At 30.8% G+C, this 17,193-nt stretch overlaps 1 protein-coding gene across 1 annotated transcript in view; it reads right to left on the bottom strand.

Moving 5' to 3' along the window:
• LOC114335725 (solute carrier family 2, facilitated glucose transporter member 1) overlaps positions 1–17,193 on the bottom strand; it is a 508,422-nt gene that overhangs the window by 477,388 nt on the left and 13,841 nt on the right. Inside the window, exon 2 of the mRNA XM_050657344.1 lies at positions 13,563–13,863. Coding sequence (XP_050513301.1) covers positions 13,563–13,775 — 213 coding nt within the window. The 5' untranslated portion in view covers positions 13,776–13,863. The remainder of the gene's footprint in view (positions 1–13,562; positions 13,864–17,193) is intronic.

Raw genomic sequence — 17,193 nt, forward strand, 5'->3', positions numbered from 1 at the left:
TATTTTGTATTTTGACAACGGCACCCGATTTGGGCGTCGAAACGTTAATAATAAAAATCATTTTTTAATAATATTGTGGCTTATTTCCCATTCTAAATAGTTAAAATACACGATTATTGTCAAAGTATCCGAAGTAAGAAATTGATATTTTATCAATAGAACGTCAAAATGATTAGAAAAATCTTAAAAAAAATCAATTACAATTTAATTACTTTTTTGCGTTGTAAATATTAAGCGATAACAATTAAATAATAAATTTAAAAATTACCAGTAAAAGTTGAATTAGTATCCGCTAGGAGCGACACCAGCGAAGCTCACAGCGTGATGTAGTAATAACCCAAGGACATTGATAATTGTTCGAAAAAATTTTATAACAGATTTCGAAAGCTTGTTGCTTGGAAACAGACCGACGGCGTAGGCGGAGGTCTGTTGCCTGTAAGCAACAAGCTTGAGAAAGTTGTTAAACATTTTTGAGCATTTATCAATGTTCGAGGGTTATTCGGATAGAAAATTTTTTGCTGGTTATGAAAAAAAAAATACAGAGCAGAAACAATTTATTTAAATGTGCAATTAACAAAGGAACAATTAGAAAAATTTAATGAAGATCCAGACATGTTAGTTTCTATAACTGATGAAGATGTATTTCCACTACGCATGCTGTTAATAATTTTATTATGATGTTCTTCGTCAATGTTCAAGTACGGTTTTATTGAGTTGGGATTGTAAAAGCTTACTTGTTGGGTTCCACATGGTTTTGACAGTAGCTTCTTTAAACTCTGTACCATCTTTTCTTCTCATGTTCACAGCCCAATCCTTTAAAATCGACGCCAATTCTTCCACCGTCCGATTTCCATCTAATTCATATTTTCTATCATTGCAAAAGTCCATAAACGCTTTCCATACAAATTTTTTACTGTAAACAGTATTCTTTAGTATATTTGATTCGATAATTTCATTAATATTCTCATCAGTATTACAACAAAATCGTGACATTTTGAAATATTGAATATTTGAAATGTCAAAATCGAAATGAAACGAAATGTAGGTAAATATCCATAGCTACATGATTGAGTGAAAACAGCCCATGGGATCTGTTTTCAGTATAATGTTGGTTTTATTGGTTGTATTCAATCAGATGACCACAAATTAATTGATTTCATTGGATTTCTAATTGAGCAAAAAATTTTCTGTATAATAAGCAAGTACAGTTACAAGTTATAAACTAATAATTAATAATGCATATTATCACAAACCATACATACTCATAGACGTTTCACGGCCATGTTAATCTTTCGGATCGAATTAACGCCATCTCTTGATTGGAATGGGAACTAAATTGACAAATTTTAGTTACGTGGGAAGTTCAAATTATAAATTTTGCGGGATTTTTGATGAAATTTCGCAGGAAATTAAAACAACAGAAAGACAATTCAATGTTTTATTCAATGTTTTACTGAAAACTTCAAATATTCCAATTTGTTTTCAAAATGCTATAAACACTACTGCCATGTGTCACGTGAAAGCACTGATGTGTAATATTGAGTTGAATGAAAATTTTTGAAATAATCTTGTAGGATGATTGTTTAGATAAATACCTTATAATCTTTCACAAACTTCCAAAAATATATAGGCCCGAAATGTTGATGACACACTTGTATATTGGAATAAACTGTTTCAGGATCTATTAAATTGTTTTTTTAAATGTGGAGATACACAACACGGGATGATCAATGTAAACTAAAAATTCTACTCACAAAAACGGAGAGGAGGTTAATACAATTGATTAAAATTGTGATTAAATCTAATTAAAAACGTAACACCACTATAATAAAATATTTAAGCCACAAACTGCAAAATAAAAAGTAAATAACAAATTAATTTAATTGTCAACTGTCAGTTGTTAAATATGACAAGAGAATTGACTGACAGCGACATCTCTGGATTGGAATGGTAACTAATTTGCTGTCTTGACCTTGACAATTTACGTGAAACGTCTAGTGCATATTATGCAATAATCGAATCCAAAGGGCCGGTACGGTTAACTAACCGGAGTTTAATCGAGAAAATACCGGCCCAAAGAATAACAGACTTCATAAATGGAATTATAATTATTACCTATAATTATAATAATAATTAAAATTGCATTTATTAAGTCTGATATTCTTACGGTCGGTATTTTCTGTCCCGATAGACACCGGCCCTACCTAGCGTCACCAAATTAAAATTTGGTAACATCAATACGCGGTTTCAGAGCCATCGTCCCCGCAAAATTTTCAGAGACGATCCAGTCAAAGATCCTACTATCGTTGCCACTCACAGAAGTGGTAAACGGCGCGGCGCACGGTAAGGGCACAGTATAATAAATATTTCTATTTTTAAAAAATATAAATGGAATTATTTCATAGTAGTCATAAAATATTTATTTACAAATTTTAACTGTTACCAATGGTAACAATGGTTACATGGACGCTTCGCCAGTGTGACAGATTATTATAGATCAGCTGTATTTGAAGTTTATAGTTGTCATTGTATTTAAGTTGTAAAAGTTATAAAGTATTGTAATATTTTTGGTGTTTGAATAAAGTTTTTTTAAAGAAGAGTAACAGTAGTATTTTAATGTATTTTTTGTATGTAGGTATAAACAATTATTTTGAATAGTTTTATGACAGTCACATGACATGACAAACAAAAAAGTCACAGTCAAACAAAAAAGGTGAGAACGCGGCGGATTAGCCCATCTATGATTAGTCCACGCCTAGAAATTGGGACGGTGTCTACTAGCGTGACGCTTACGGTATACAGGGTGAGGCAAATAAATGGTCTATTAGAAATATCTCGAGAAATAAAGGCAGCAGAATCATGAAAATTGGAATGACGGGGTTTTGAAGGGTGATCTATTTAATGAAAATATTTTCATTTATTTCCTACTTCCGCTTATACCGGAAGTTGCTTATAACTTCGTTTTTTTTTAATGGAACGCCCTGTATATTTTTACATTTTTGGATTCTCCTCGATGTCTTCGTTCTTAAAATAAAAAGGTGTTGTAATGTTATATATGGCAGTTTAAAAGATAATTACGTTTCTTTATTAATTTCGTAGCACTTTCACACCCTGTAGAATTGTAGTAGTTTGACATCAATAATTCCGTTTATGTTCAAATGATTTTTAATATAGTCTACTATTGTTAAGAATTGTTAGTATTACTAAATTTTTAATTTTAGTATACAGGGTTGGTCGAAACTCAGAATGAGTATTTTCTGAGTTTTCTTAAATAGAACACCCTGTATTTTAATATTGTAATGAAATGATATTTTACGGCACTTTTTTATTTCTTAAGCATTCCCTATACCCAACTGCTTTAATTTGTGACTTATTGGTGATTTAAGCCACATTAATTGCACCAAAAAATACGTGAAATTTTATTAGGTTGGCCGTGAAAATATTCAATCGCAAATAATTCTTTGGAAATAAATACATATTAATCTAGACTGATCCTTAAAATTACCAATAATGGTTGAGTTATCAAAATACCTAAGTACTATCCGTTGCAAGATAATTCGGATGGAATTCCCTAGATTAAGACTGGGCCGATATCAAGCACAAAATGACTGTACTCCTTAATGCTGTAACGAGTAGTAACCCTTAGTCTTTAAGTAGTAAGTAGTCTTGTAGTCTTGTAGTCTTGTAGTCTTAGTAGTTAAGATTGTTGGGGCGATTAAAAATTAACCGCAAATTAAAGCAGTTACGTATAGGGAATGCTTAAGAAATAATAAAGTACCATAAAAGATCATTTCATTACAATACTAAAATACAGGTGTTCCATTTAGGAAAATTCAGAAAATACTCATTCCGAGTTTCGACCAACCCTGTATACTAAAATTCAACATTTACCTGCACTAATAATTTTTAACAATAGTAGACTATATTAAAAATCATTTGAATATAAATAGAGTTTTTGATGTCAAACTGCTACAATTCTGCAGGGTGTGAAAGTTGCTACGAAATTAATAAAAAACGTAATTATCTTTTAAACCACCCTATATATATAACATTACAAAATCTCATATTTTAAGAAAGAAGACATCGAAGAGAATTCAAAAATGTAAAAATATACGGGGTGTCCCATTTATAAAAACGAGTTATAAGCAACTTCCGGTATAACCGAAAGTAGCAAATAAATGAAAATATTTTCATTAAATAGATCACCCTTTAAAACCCCGTCATTCTAATTTTCATGATTCTGCTGCCATTAGCTCTCGAGATATTTCTAATGGGCCCTTTATCTGCCTCACCCTATATATTTTTTAACTACGATGCCTACTAAAAAAGTGAGAAACTAAATTAGGACCTAATAGAATCGTTTAATCATATAAATATCAAAAGCATTCACCATCGCATCAATATAAAATAGATCCAGATTAAAATTTCAAAAAAAAAAACTACAATGCTATAAAAGAAACAGCTTTAAAATTTATATGTTTTGGCAACAACCAATAAATTCTTCTCCACAAATATACATGAATCAACTCATATGGTTCAGTGTCTTTATTTTTAGATCGAAATAATCAATCCCTTATGAAAATATCCATTACAATATACCCTTGAAAATTCCTCAATCACAGCTTTTACTTTCTCAGAACAGTAGGTGTAGTTTATTGGCATTTGAATGGTTTCATTTTATTGGGTTTTATTCGTCAACATAAAAACGATCAATGAATGGAACTGTAGTTGAAAAAATATAGTTGGTAAATGAAATGTCACCTAAAAAGCAAAATAAATATCTATACCTTGCTAATTTGATACAAGTGATGGCAAGATTTGATTCCTCACCTTTTATGTCAAAATAGTTTTAATGGTAAAAAATTATCTCATTTTTATAAAATTAACTTGTTTTATTCAAAGAGGAAGATAATAGCAAAATGTAATATTTAGTAGGTACAGCTAAATCTGATTGAAATATAGTCTAAAAAATAATACCATTTGCCTACCACTGACTTTGAAAATTGCTCTAGAAAAAAGAATTCAGCATATAGTCCAGGGCGCATCTATTTTGAGATGGACGTTGAGAGGTGACTCAAATTTTTTTACAGAAATTGCTTGAAAATAACTCAAATAATAATATTTGAGTTATCCTCCCACTCAAAATGGTCCGGAACATTGTTTAAATAATCAAAATGTCAAAATATGAAGGAAAAATTCGATTTTTTCTATTGGTTTTTTGATTGTAACTTTAAAACTATTCATTTCTGAGAAAAGTTGTACTGACATAAAAGTTGCGTAATTAAATTTCATATAATACAGAATTGGTTAAAAATTTAAATAAAAAAATATGAAAAAAATATTTTTAAGAAACGCTTTTCTTTAGTTACGGGTGACTAAAATTAAACATGTTATAAAAAAATCAACTAAAAAGTAAAAAATAAAAAAAATTTAAACCACCACGCTTTTTCAATTTTTTCAATTTTTTTTATTTTTTGCTTTTTAGTTGATTTTTTTATAATATGTTTAATTTTAGTCACTCGTAACTAAAGAAAAGCGTTTCTTAAAATATTTTTTTCCTATTTTTTTATTTTTTACTTTTTAGTCTTACACTTTTCAAACATTAAAATATATCGTCATGTTTATTAAAATATGTATAAAACATATGATGTACAAACATGAAAAGTAGTCGGAATCGGCAAAAAGTTTGAAACTTTATTGTTTATTTATGAAGCATAACGTAAACAATTAACGTAAAAAGTGAAATCATGTATAGTTCATATAATTAGCTACAATCTGTAAAAGTTTCAAGTTTCTTCATTGAAAAAAACAAGAGAATTTAAGCATTTTCCGTTAAAATAGTTTTTTTATTTAAACAATAAACAAAAAAAAATATTGACTATTCTTGTATTGTTCCCGCGAATGCATATGTCTGCAAAGTTTTAATCATTTGCATTGATGAAAAGGCAGTCAAATTAACGTCCAAAGATTTGACCCAAACGATTGAACTAAAGAAAAGCTTTTAATTAATTAATACGACAAAACGAATTCTAATGTTAATTGTAGCACAAAACGTCTCTACCGGTGGTTTTTCTAAGACTACGATAAAAACACGAATTTTTTGAATTCCAGTTTTGGTTGAAGTTTTGTTTTGTATCGTATTGAAATTTGACACGAATAAACGCCGATTTATATACAGTGCTAGTGAAAAGTCCGTACCCCCCTCGTATCTTTTGACAGGTTATACCTATAATAGTGAAATTTGGTGAGAGGAAATAAACGGACGTAAGCTTCTTAACTAGTTATGACAGGTGACGTAATAGTGACAGATGACTTTACAGCGCCCCTGTGACAGATAATTTTAAATGGCACTTTATGGCAAGTGATACCTCGTTTAAAAGGTATTGAAAATACCTATTCAGTCATACTAATTTGGTTTGAGTTTAAGCTAATTTTGATGAATAAATGAAATAAATATAAAATTGTAGTTTCGCATTTAATTAATAAAAATTCAAATGTCCGTCTATGAGTACTTGTCAAAAAGGTTAACGTTGACGTAAAAACTACTAGAGAATTAAAAAACGTCAACTTTTTGACAAAAAACCATAGGCGGACATTGGAATTTTTATTAATTAAATGCGAAACTACAATATTATTTACTTATTTAATTTATTCACCAAAATCAAAATCAATTTAAACCCAAAAAAAATAGTATGACTGAATAGGTATTTTGAATACCTTTCAAACGAGGTATCACTTGCTATAAGGTCCCATTTAAAATTATCGGTCACAATGTCTCTGTAACGTCATCTGTCACTATTACGCCACCTGTCATAACTAGTTAAGAAGCTTACGTCCGTTTATTTCCTCTCTCCAAATTTTACTATTCTAGGTATAACCATTCAAAAGATAAGAGGGGGGTACGGACTTTTGACTAGCACTGTATAAACAAATATATGATCGTTCAAAATTTGAAACTTTATTGTTTATTTATGAAGCATAACGTAAACAATTAGCGTAAAAAGTGAAATTATGTTATACGCTGTGAGCTCGTACGTAGAGGGGATATTTACAAATTCGCGAACGCCAGTAGTGACAAGTTTGTAAACGTTTACTGGAAATTTGACATAAATGTCAAAGTGATTAATTTAAAATTAAAATTAAAAACATTAATTATAAACAATATTAGTTGGTCAAAGCTGTGGTATATATTTTTACCTTAAATATACTTACGTTTTAAATACTGAATTTAAGTTTTTTTAATGTTCCGTAATATCTAATTATAAATAATCTATTATAATCTTAGCGCCATCTACACGATTATTGTCAAAGTATCCGAAGTAAGAAATTGATATTTTATCAATAGAACGTCAAAATGATTAGAAAAATCTTAAAAAAATCGATTACAATTTAATTACTTTTTTGCGTTGTAAATATTAAGCGATAACAATTAAATAATAAATTTAAAAATTACCGGTAAAAGTTGAATTAGTAACCGCTAGGAGCGACACCAGCGAAGCTCAGAGCGTATAGTTCATATCATTAGCTGCAGTCCGTAAAAGTTTCAAGTTTCTACATTGTAAAAACAAGAAAATTTAAGCATTTTCATTAAAATAGTTTTATTTATTTAAACAATTAATAAACATAAACATTTCTTGTTATTGACTATTCGTGTATTGTTCCCGCGAATGCATATGTCTGCAAATGTTCATTCCTTCGCATTGAAGAAAAGCCAGTCAAATTAACGTCTAAAGATTTGATGCAAACTATTGAAGTAAAGAAAAGCGTTCAAAAATAGTCACCCTTGTTGCAAAATAGCAATAATGGCGAAAAAAACCATACAAAAACAAGTATTCGCATTTTACGTTTTTCAATCATTTACGCTACACTTAGGACCTTCATATTTTACCCAGAAAAACTTTATGATATAGTAAAACAACACTGTAAATTTCATTAAGATCGGTTTAATAAATTTTGCAAAATAAATTTTGCAATACAGCTTTCGCAAAAAAAATTCAATTTTTTTTAAATGTTGCAGGACTGAAAATAAAGCAGATAGTAAGTTGAATTTTTTTTGCTTATAGAAGTGTACTGTACCTTTCCTTTGCAATTTGCAAAATTAAAATCGATTAATTACCACGGCGGGCATCAGGAAATTTTTTAAATAAACATTAATTTTTGGTGCTACGCGAGACAGCGGTGTTCGATTCACACAAGTTGATTTCCACCAAAATTTCTTCCAATCTTTATCTAATATATTATTTTCTTGCTCTATATTTTGTTGTATTTTAATATTTTAATTCCACAAAAATCAAACTAATTGTATTATTGTTTGTGAAATATTATTTAAACAATTGCATACGTTTAAAAATAATAAAGTTTTATTCTCTAAGTTAAAATATATATGAACAAAGAAAGTTTTTGTTAAAATTATTTCAAAAGATAGAGTTGTGTTTTTATTTTGCAATAAACAAATTTATTTACTTATATCGAAATGTAATAAAAATTAAAATGTATCAATCATTATCAAAGGTCATTGGAATGCTTAATCAGAGCAAACTATCCGCTGTCCTGCGCGTAACACCAATAATTAATGTTTATTTAAAAAATTCCTGACGCCGTGGTAGTTAATCGATTTTAATTTTGCAAATTGCAAATGAAAGGTACAGTACACTTCTATACGCAAAAAAATTTCAACTTGCTATCTGATTTATTTTTAGTCCTGTAACATTTTGAAAAATGAATTTTTTTGCGAATTCTGGATTGCAAAATTTATTTTGCAAAATCTATTGAACCGATCTTAGTGAAATTTACAGTACTGTTTTACTGTATCATAAAGTTTTTCTGGGTGGAATATGAAGGTCCTAAGTGTAGCATAAATGGTTGAAAATTCAAAGCATAAATGGTTGAAAAACGTAAAATGCGAATACTTGTTTTTGTATGGTTTTTTCGCAATTATTGCTATTTTGCAACAAGGGTGACTATTTTTTAAATTCTTAACCAATTATATATTGTAGGAAATTTAATTACACAACTTTTATGTCAGTACAACTTTTCTCGGAAATGAATACTTCTAAAGTTATAATCAAAAAACAAAGAAAAAAATCGAATTTTTCCTTAATTTTTTGACATTTTGATTATTTAAACAATATTCCGGACCTTTTTGAGAGGGAAGATAAATCAAACATTATTATTTGAGATATTTTTAAGCAATTTCTGTGACGTTGAGTCACCTCTCAACGTCCAAATGTACTAATATTTTTACAGATGCGCCTTGGTCTAATAGTAGAATAACCCATGTACTTAACCTTAATATATTAGGCAAAACATGTCAACGTGCCAATTTCACAACTTTTAAAAAAATTAAAAATATAAAATTAGATTTCTATCACCCAACATATTTTAGATTTATCTGGGCAGGTCCTGATTCTTAGATGAAAATTGTGGGAGAGGACACGCTTTTTACACCTTTCTTTGCGGAAGATAGTTTTTTTAATTGGAAAAAAATCCTTTGTAAAAGGTATAAAATTTTTTAATAAAAATCCCTTTAAGGACTACATCACAGAACATTTTCGATTTTATAGAAAAATCATCATCAGTGTTAAAACAGGTTGGATGCCAGCTGAGCCACCAAAGAAATATTAGGGTAAAAACCCTTTAAATATTATATAGTTGCATTAAAAGTGCATACTTAAATAAAACTCTTTAGGATGGATACACATTGAACAGAATAATGCCCTTAGGTAAGTTATTGACCTTCCCAACACGTGGGATGTAAATTGAGTTGTTTACATTATACAATGATTTAATGGCAACTTTTTTTTTACTTTACTGCTTAACAGAGTTACATAGCAACAGTAGTACAATTAAACACTAAACGTGTAAATATCTTAAATCCAAAAAGAAATAAAGAACAAAACTATAAAATGATAAAATCTACAATACAGAATGAAGATGACTTGAATTCGAGATAAAATTAAAAATTGCTTTAGCTGAATTAGGGTTTGGATTGTCAAGAGAAAGAAAAAAAATGTTTAAACTGGATAAACAGTCCTCACTTTCAGGTTTGATTGATGGATAAATTGGACAATTAAATAAAAGGTGTTCGATTGTACCAAATTCTTTACTATTACAAATAGTGCAAATTTCATTTGGACTGATGCGAGGAGTGGCTCCACGAAGACTAAGTTTCGGTTTGTGGTTATTGCAAACTCCTAAGTCTTCTTCTTCCTGCTTCCTTAATAAGCTCGCGCCTGTTCCATCTTCGGATGCCTCCTCATCAGATATCCAGGTTGTCACTCCATCTATTCCTTGGCCTTCCTATACTCCTTCGGCCGTTTGGTGATCTATCTCGTGCTATCTTTACTAGTCTTCCTTCTCCCATTCTGCTTATATGGCTATACCATTCTTTTTTTCTTTTCAGTGTCCAGTCATTTATATTCTCTATATTACAGCTTTGCCTGAGGTATGTGATACGTTGTTGTCTATCCCATAATGATTTTCCTGTGATATCTCGGACTATTTTCATTTAACACGTTTCCATCAGTCTTTTTGTCCTTGTGGTGTCAGGTCGTGTTTCCGCAGTGTAAGGCATAAATGGTGTAACTACTCATATAGATGTTGTCCTTTATTTCTGTTCGTAGATGTGTGTTGCGCCAGATAGTGTGTTTAAGATATACTGCTATTCTGTTGGCTTTGTTTACTTGTTGGGCCGCTTCTGTGTCTCCATAACTGTGCATTAGCACTCCCAGGTAGCTGATACTTCTTTCTTGCTAGATTATTTTGCTGTCCACTTCCAGCTTGCACCTTATTGGATCTTTAGAGATTACCATACATTTTGTTTTATTTGGTGATATTATCATGTTGAACTCTCTTGCTATTACATTAAACTGATATAAAAGTCTCTGAAGGTCATCTTCACTCTCTGCAATAAGTATGGCATCGTATGCATAGCATACTATAGAGATAATTTCTTCACCCATTATGTACCCTATACTTTTTTGACTTTATAAATAATTTCATTCATGATGAGGTTCAACAGCAGCGGGCTCAATGAGTCTCCTTGACGTATGCCTCTTTCCACTTGTATCGGCTGTGTTTCTTAGAATTACTCAGTTTATTCACTTCTGGACTTATTTTGAACGTATATTTTTTTACCTCCGAGAAGGGGTGGTACTCACCCCCAGGACACAAGCACACATCAGCACAACATTTTTTTTCTTTGACATGTAAGCTATGTGTATGCCAAATTTCATTTCAATCCAAGGGTTTTTTTTAATATTCGGAGCAAGAACCGTGAGTAAATGGACTAAACTTAAAAGCGTTTGTAGGAGGTCTCTAGTCGCGTCTAACGGCTGTATACCTTATATCTGAAAAAATTCGAATTTTTAAGTTATAGGCTTCATAAATATGATCAAATATATTTCTTATGGGAAAACGGGTTTTCAAGCTCAATAATTCCTGTAATACGTTCAGTTATCATACTTGATCTTGGATGCATCAGATACTGCTTGTCAATACGTTTCAAACTCATGTTTATTGATCAAAATCAGTTAAGCCGTTCAGAAGTTATAGAGCTCCAAAAGTATAATTAGTCCAGGAACTGAAACTTTTCACTTCGCAATTTTTACAGAATGGATCGATTTGCTTGAAAATTTGACAATAAGTAGTGGATAGTCCAAGGATCAAAATCTATATGATGCCGAAAGACGCTTTTACCCATCTCGGGGGTGGAAATTTTTTATTATATTTTGACGTCAAATGTTGGTAAAAACATTAATTGTAAACAAAAAATGTTTTATACATTTTTTTGATAAAATTAATAGATTTCGATTTATTGGTTATCGAAAGTGTTAGTTTTATATCGAAAAAATCAATGTTACTAATCAGTTTTCTGCTAATAACTCAAAAAATTTTGTTTTATCAAAACAACTTTACTTACCGAATATATACCTTTTAAAAAAGAAACAGTGTGTTTTTTTTTAATTTTCTTCAATAGTAATCAATCAAGATCAATAATAATCGAGCTGTACTTTATTAAATGTTAGCTTTTCTTCGTCAAATACTAAATATTATAGTTTCAAATTCAAAAGACGGAAAAACTATGCATTTTTCGAGGATAATTTATAGAAACTAATTTTAAATGTTTAAAAAGATCTATCTTCAAAAATAAAAAATAAAGTCTGTAGCTTAAAAATTAAGTGACTTACAATGAAGAGAATGTCAGTCCCTATTTTTTCAGTCAAACAGTTATCGGAAATAACCCCCTAATTACAACCCTAATTAAAATTAGTCATCGACCTTATTCCGTATGTTTTATTTATGTATTTTTAAAAGATTACAGAAGTTTGACCGGCTTAAAACAATTAGTTTTTAAAAAAACTGGAGTTAAAAGCGAATAACGAATTTTTGTAGTTTGGTACATGCCTTTTCTTCAGAATAGAAAGATTAGCATCAAAGATGCGAAAAAATGTTTAGATATGAAAATGTAGCTTGTTTAATTCTTAAGAACTTGGTTTACGAAAATTTTTTCTACGACAAAAATTGAGTGAGCTACAGACAATTAGAACTTGTAATAACATGCAAAAACCAACTTTACCAACCCTTTCAAAGTCACCTCTTTTTGCGACTTAGGGTTTTAAAAGGATTTAATATTAAGAGTCTTATAGATCTTATAAAAACCTACAAACAAATTTTTTAAAAAAACTTTCTAATATAAAAAATAAAAAAGTTAAGGTTAAAAAACCAATAAATTTTTTTGAAAAAAAAACATGGAAAAATCCAATTGTAAGCATAATAATGTAAGTTAGCGGTGTTTTTTGTATGGTGTACGTTAAAAACTTATTACCAAAGAACGGAAGTTCTCGCCAGTGGCGCATAATATCCCTACATGCGACACTATTTATAAAGCTTAACGTGTATTCGATAAACATTGCATTCAACTTACTTCATACATTTAATTTATAAATAACTTTGAAAAACTCCTGATACAAGAGTAAAAAACCGCTATTCCCCGTAAAAATGAGTGGTGCACACAATATTCCAGCTACAAAAGAGCTGATGTGAATATTACGTGGCGCGATAATGTATTTTCATTTTGATGGAAAATAAAATTCTAGTTTTATTTAAGATTTTTCCATAATATTTGCTAAATTTGAAGTAAAACGCGCCACAAAAGAGCTTCAAATGCAAAATGTGTAAAAGCTATCCTTTTGTGGCGCGTTTAACTTCAAATTTAGCAAATATTATGGAAAAATATTTTATAATAAAACTAGAATTTTATTTTCCATCAAAATGAAAATACGTTATAGCGCCACGTAATATTCATATCAGCTCTTTTGTAGCTGGAATATTGTGTGCACCACTCATTTTTACGGGGAATAGCGGTTTTTTACTCTTGTTTGTTATAGTTAAATATTATGTATATTTATTTTGTGAAACTTAGATTAGAATTTACGTAATATGTCTTTATACTTACAAAACATTTAATTTCCTGAGCCCTTTTAAGTAAATTTAAGCAATATTGCTGATCACGTAATTAAAAAAACTAATTTAAACTATATATTATATTAAAAATTACTTACCCCATGGGGTTCCCTCTTCAACGAAGTGGTCAATTGTTCGGTGGAATAGATGGGAATATCCATATCACTAACATTGGAAGAAATGCTCCCTTCTCTGTCAGTTTTCTTGGGAATCTGGAGCAAAGCCATCGCTTGTTGTTCAGCTATGGTAGGGCTCTTGAGGTAGTGGCTGGGCCTGATGAAACCAACTCCCTCGTCATCATCGTGATCCATATCGGGGGACGACACTAACACAGAAAAACGGACTTTTTTGTTGGACTCCAACTTAAGTCAGAATGTGACAACGGGGAAACAGGGGTATCTGAAAAAAATAATAAATTTGCTTTAATAATTGGGAAAAAATATGGTAATTATTAAAAAAGAAAAATGAATAGTCTGGAATTTTCTTAAAAAATAAATAGACATTTTGCAAAATCTCGCACTTGTTTTATGTATGAAATAATTTCTTCTCGACATTACTAAAAATTCCTTATCCTAAAATCAAAAATCTACAAGATCTTGGAAAATATTAAACCTAATATTATGTCTTCTTCTTTCTCTTCTACGGCACTACAGCCGAAATTGAGCCTTGGCCTCCTTTGTTTTTTACCTCCATCCTTGCTTGTCTGTGGCTGCTCTTCTCCATACACGGGCTCCTAAAAGGGCTTGTGCGTCGCTGTCTTCCCAGCGCTTTCTTGGCTTTCCAACCGGTCTCTTTTTCTGCATTCTAGCATTCAGTGCTCTTTTTGGTAGCCTAGCCTCTCCCATTCTTATCACATGTCCGGCCCAATGCAATCTTTGTATTCTAATGAAGTCTAACAGGGGTGTTTCCTTATAAAGGTGATAAAGCTCGTTGTTGTATCGGCTTCTGAAGATTCCATTTTCCCTCATAGGTCCTAGTATTCTCCTTAGTACTTTCCTTTCGAATGTGTCTAGTTTGTTTTTGGATGTTTCTTTCAGGACCCATGCTTCACTGCCATAGCATGATAATGGTTGAATTAAGGTTTTATAGATTCTCATCTTTGTATTTCAGTGGACATTTTTAGACCCAAATATATGGGAGAGGGCAAAATAAGCTCTGTTTTCCTGCGTTATTCTCTTTAGTATTTCTCCATCTTCTGATCCGTCGGCATATAGTTCTACTCCCAGGTATGTAAACTTTCCAACCGTTTCAATGTCATCTGCATGTATAATGTTTTGTGGGACTATATTTCTTCTCGTGTGTATCATTATTTTTGTTTTTTTTTGTGTTAATTTCCAGACCTAGCCATTTTGTTTGCGTCTTTAACTCTGCGTATGTTTCCTGTGATCCTATTGATGTTCTACTCATAATATTAATATCATCGTGTGAGTTCTAATTATTAAATTGTCTCTAAAAATGAGTAATTAAATTGTCCCTATGTCAATGGTATTAGAGTATTATTAAATACTTAAAGAGCAACATGGCTTCCTTGCGCGAATTAAACACTAAGTTCTTGTCGGTTCGAATGACACAGACCAAAATAAATTTAAGAGTCAATTTAGTTACATACTACAAATGTTTACATAAAACCATATATTTTGATGTCACCATTACAACTAGTGTGCTAGTTTCATTTACTTTAATGAATGCACTGAGGATGATCTGCATCAGATCGAAAACATTCTGTTGTTTTACTCCATTTGGACGACACTTTTTTAAAAAGTTTTAATAAAAATTTTTATATCACCATACAAATTGAAGTTTTTACTCCTATGTAAGTCTTTATAACTATGGTATACAGCCAGCTAGGATTTTCCCTTTAAATTGTATTTACCATTCTATTCTTTCAAGATTTATATCTATATCCAGTAGATTCTGCACTAAATTTGATCTATCGTTTGGTTAAAATTTCGACAATTTTTTTATGTCGGTGTAAAGATATTTTTGGTATGTGATAAGTGATAGTGATAAGATATTCCATACTTTGTCTTTCTTCACAGTTTTAGTTTACGTTAGCTTTGCCCAAGCCTTTGCTACGCCGCTGATCTCTGATTCTAATGAAGTTCTATGATGTTCTGACGTCTCGAGGGACTCAGAAACGCTTTATCAGAAACTCAGAAGCTGGCTTAAAGCTGGTCAAACGATTCGAACGTTCGAAGCAAGACTTAACGGCGCGTCGAGAAATTTATATTTTACAGACATTCGACAAAATAAATTTGCACTGTTAATAGTCTAAGAGCTAGAGGCGAGAAATCATCGTCATAAGTAATATGGAGTTTGGCATGTGAAATGTGTCTATTGTATGTTGATAATTACGACCCCTTTCGGGCTGACACCTCAGTGGATACAGGGAGTAGCAATAAGGGATGAAAGGGGAAATTAACGCAGTCATTAAAGGTTTTCACCTCCTATTTTGTTAAACCTCCATCGATTTACATGAAAATTGGTGAGTAGTTAGAACATACCTCAAGAAATAAAACTGATATGGTGCCAACGTGCGCTTTTACCCTGGGGGTGGATGCCACCCTTTCTCAGAGGTGAAAACTATTTTATTAAAAATAACCCCACTAATCGATAGAGGGACAAATTTTAAGCAAAATTTATTACCTCTAATTATTAAAATAAATCAATACTTTTTGAGTTATTAAAGATCAAAGATTTGAATTTTTCGTGAAATAAATGCATGATATAAAGCGGTTTTTCGTGAATAATTCAAAAACTGTAAGTTTTATCAAAATAGTTATGATTACCAAAATTGAAGATAATAAAAAATAAAAGAGATTTCTTATTCGAAAAACCTTTGAGAATTAATAAAAAGTGAGTTATAGGTGATGGAATGTTTTTTTTTTCGGCTAGTACCCAAATCTATGTATTCAAGCTCAAATAACGGGAACACGGTGCATTTTATAAAATATATTTACTGAACACTTGTCAAAGTACTTGGAAATATGTATCAAATGAGCTCCCGGAAAAGTTGATACAATTAAACATTATGCTACAAACATTTTTCAAAGTTTAGGCTCCAAAAATTTGGAGCTTAATTATTATATTATTTATATAAGTTTTTAAAATTGTTTTAAGACATTTATATAAAATATACCAAAAATGTATTTGAATATTATGTCAAATGTGCCCATTATTGGACACCCTCAGTTTCTGTACATATTCATTTATACAGGGGCGGTTCTAGACCAAAAAAGTGGGGGGCAAGGGAACACAACCGCTGAATAAACAAGATAACGTGCCATTTTATCGAAAATTATAGTACAAAAGTACTGTAAAAACTGAAGGGGGGCAGCTGCCCCCCTGCCCTGGCTAGAACCGCCACTAAGTTTATATCGATAGAAAAAATTCAATCAAATATCGAAATAAGATAAAAATAATATTTTAGTAACATACATTTAATTAATAATAATATGTTCTTTTTATCATTCGTAACTTCATGCATGTGCTCTTAAATTGACGCTATTGTATAGGTACTTGCTACTGTCATTTCGGAGTCGGCGTTTGCATTGAATATATCCATCTCGATCTGAGCTATATCAACATCTTTTGCGAGCACGATACATTACAAGTATTTGGTTGAACGCCTATAAAAAAGATCCAACAGATCTGGTTATTGAACAAAATGGTTGGGAACTTGCTGAAGATAACACATATAAATTCAAATGGTTTGAAGGGCCTCAAATG

This window comes from Diabrotica virgifera, chromosome 1, assembly GCF_917563875.1.
Source record: "Diabrotica virgifera virgifera chromosome 1, PGI_DIABVI_V3a".
NCBI lineage: Eukaryota > Metazoa > Arthropoda > Insecta > Coleoptera > Chrysomelidae > Diabrotica > Diabrotica virgifera.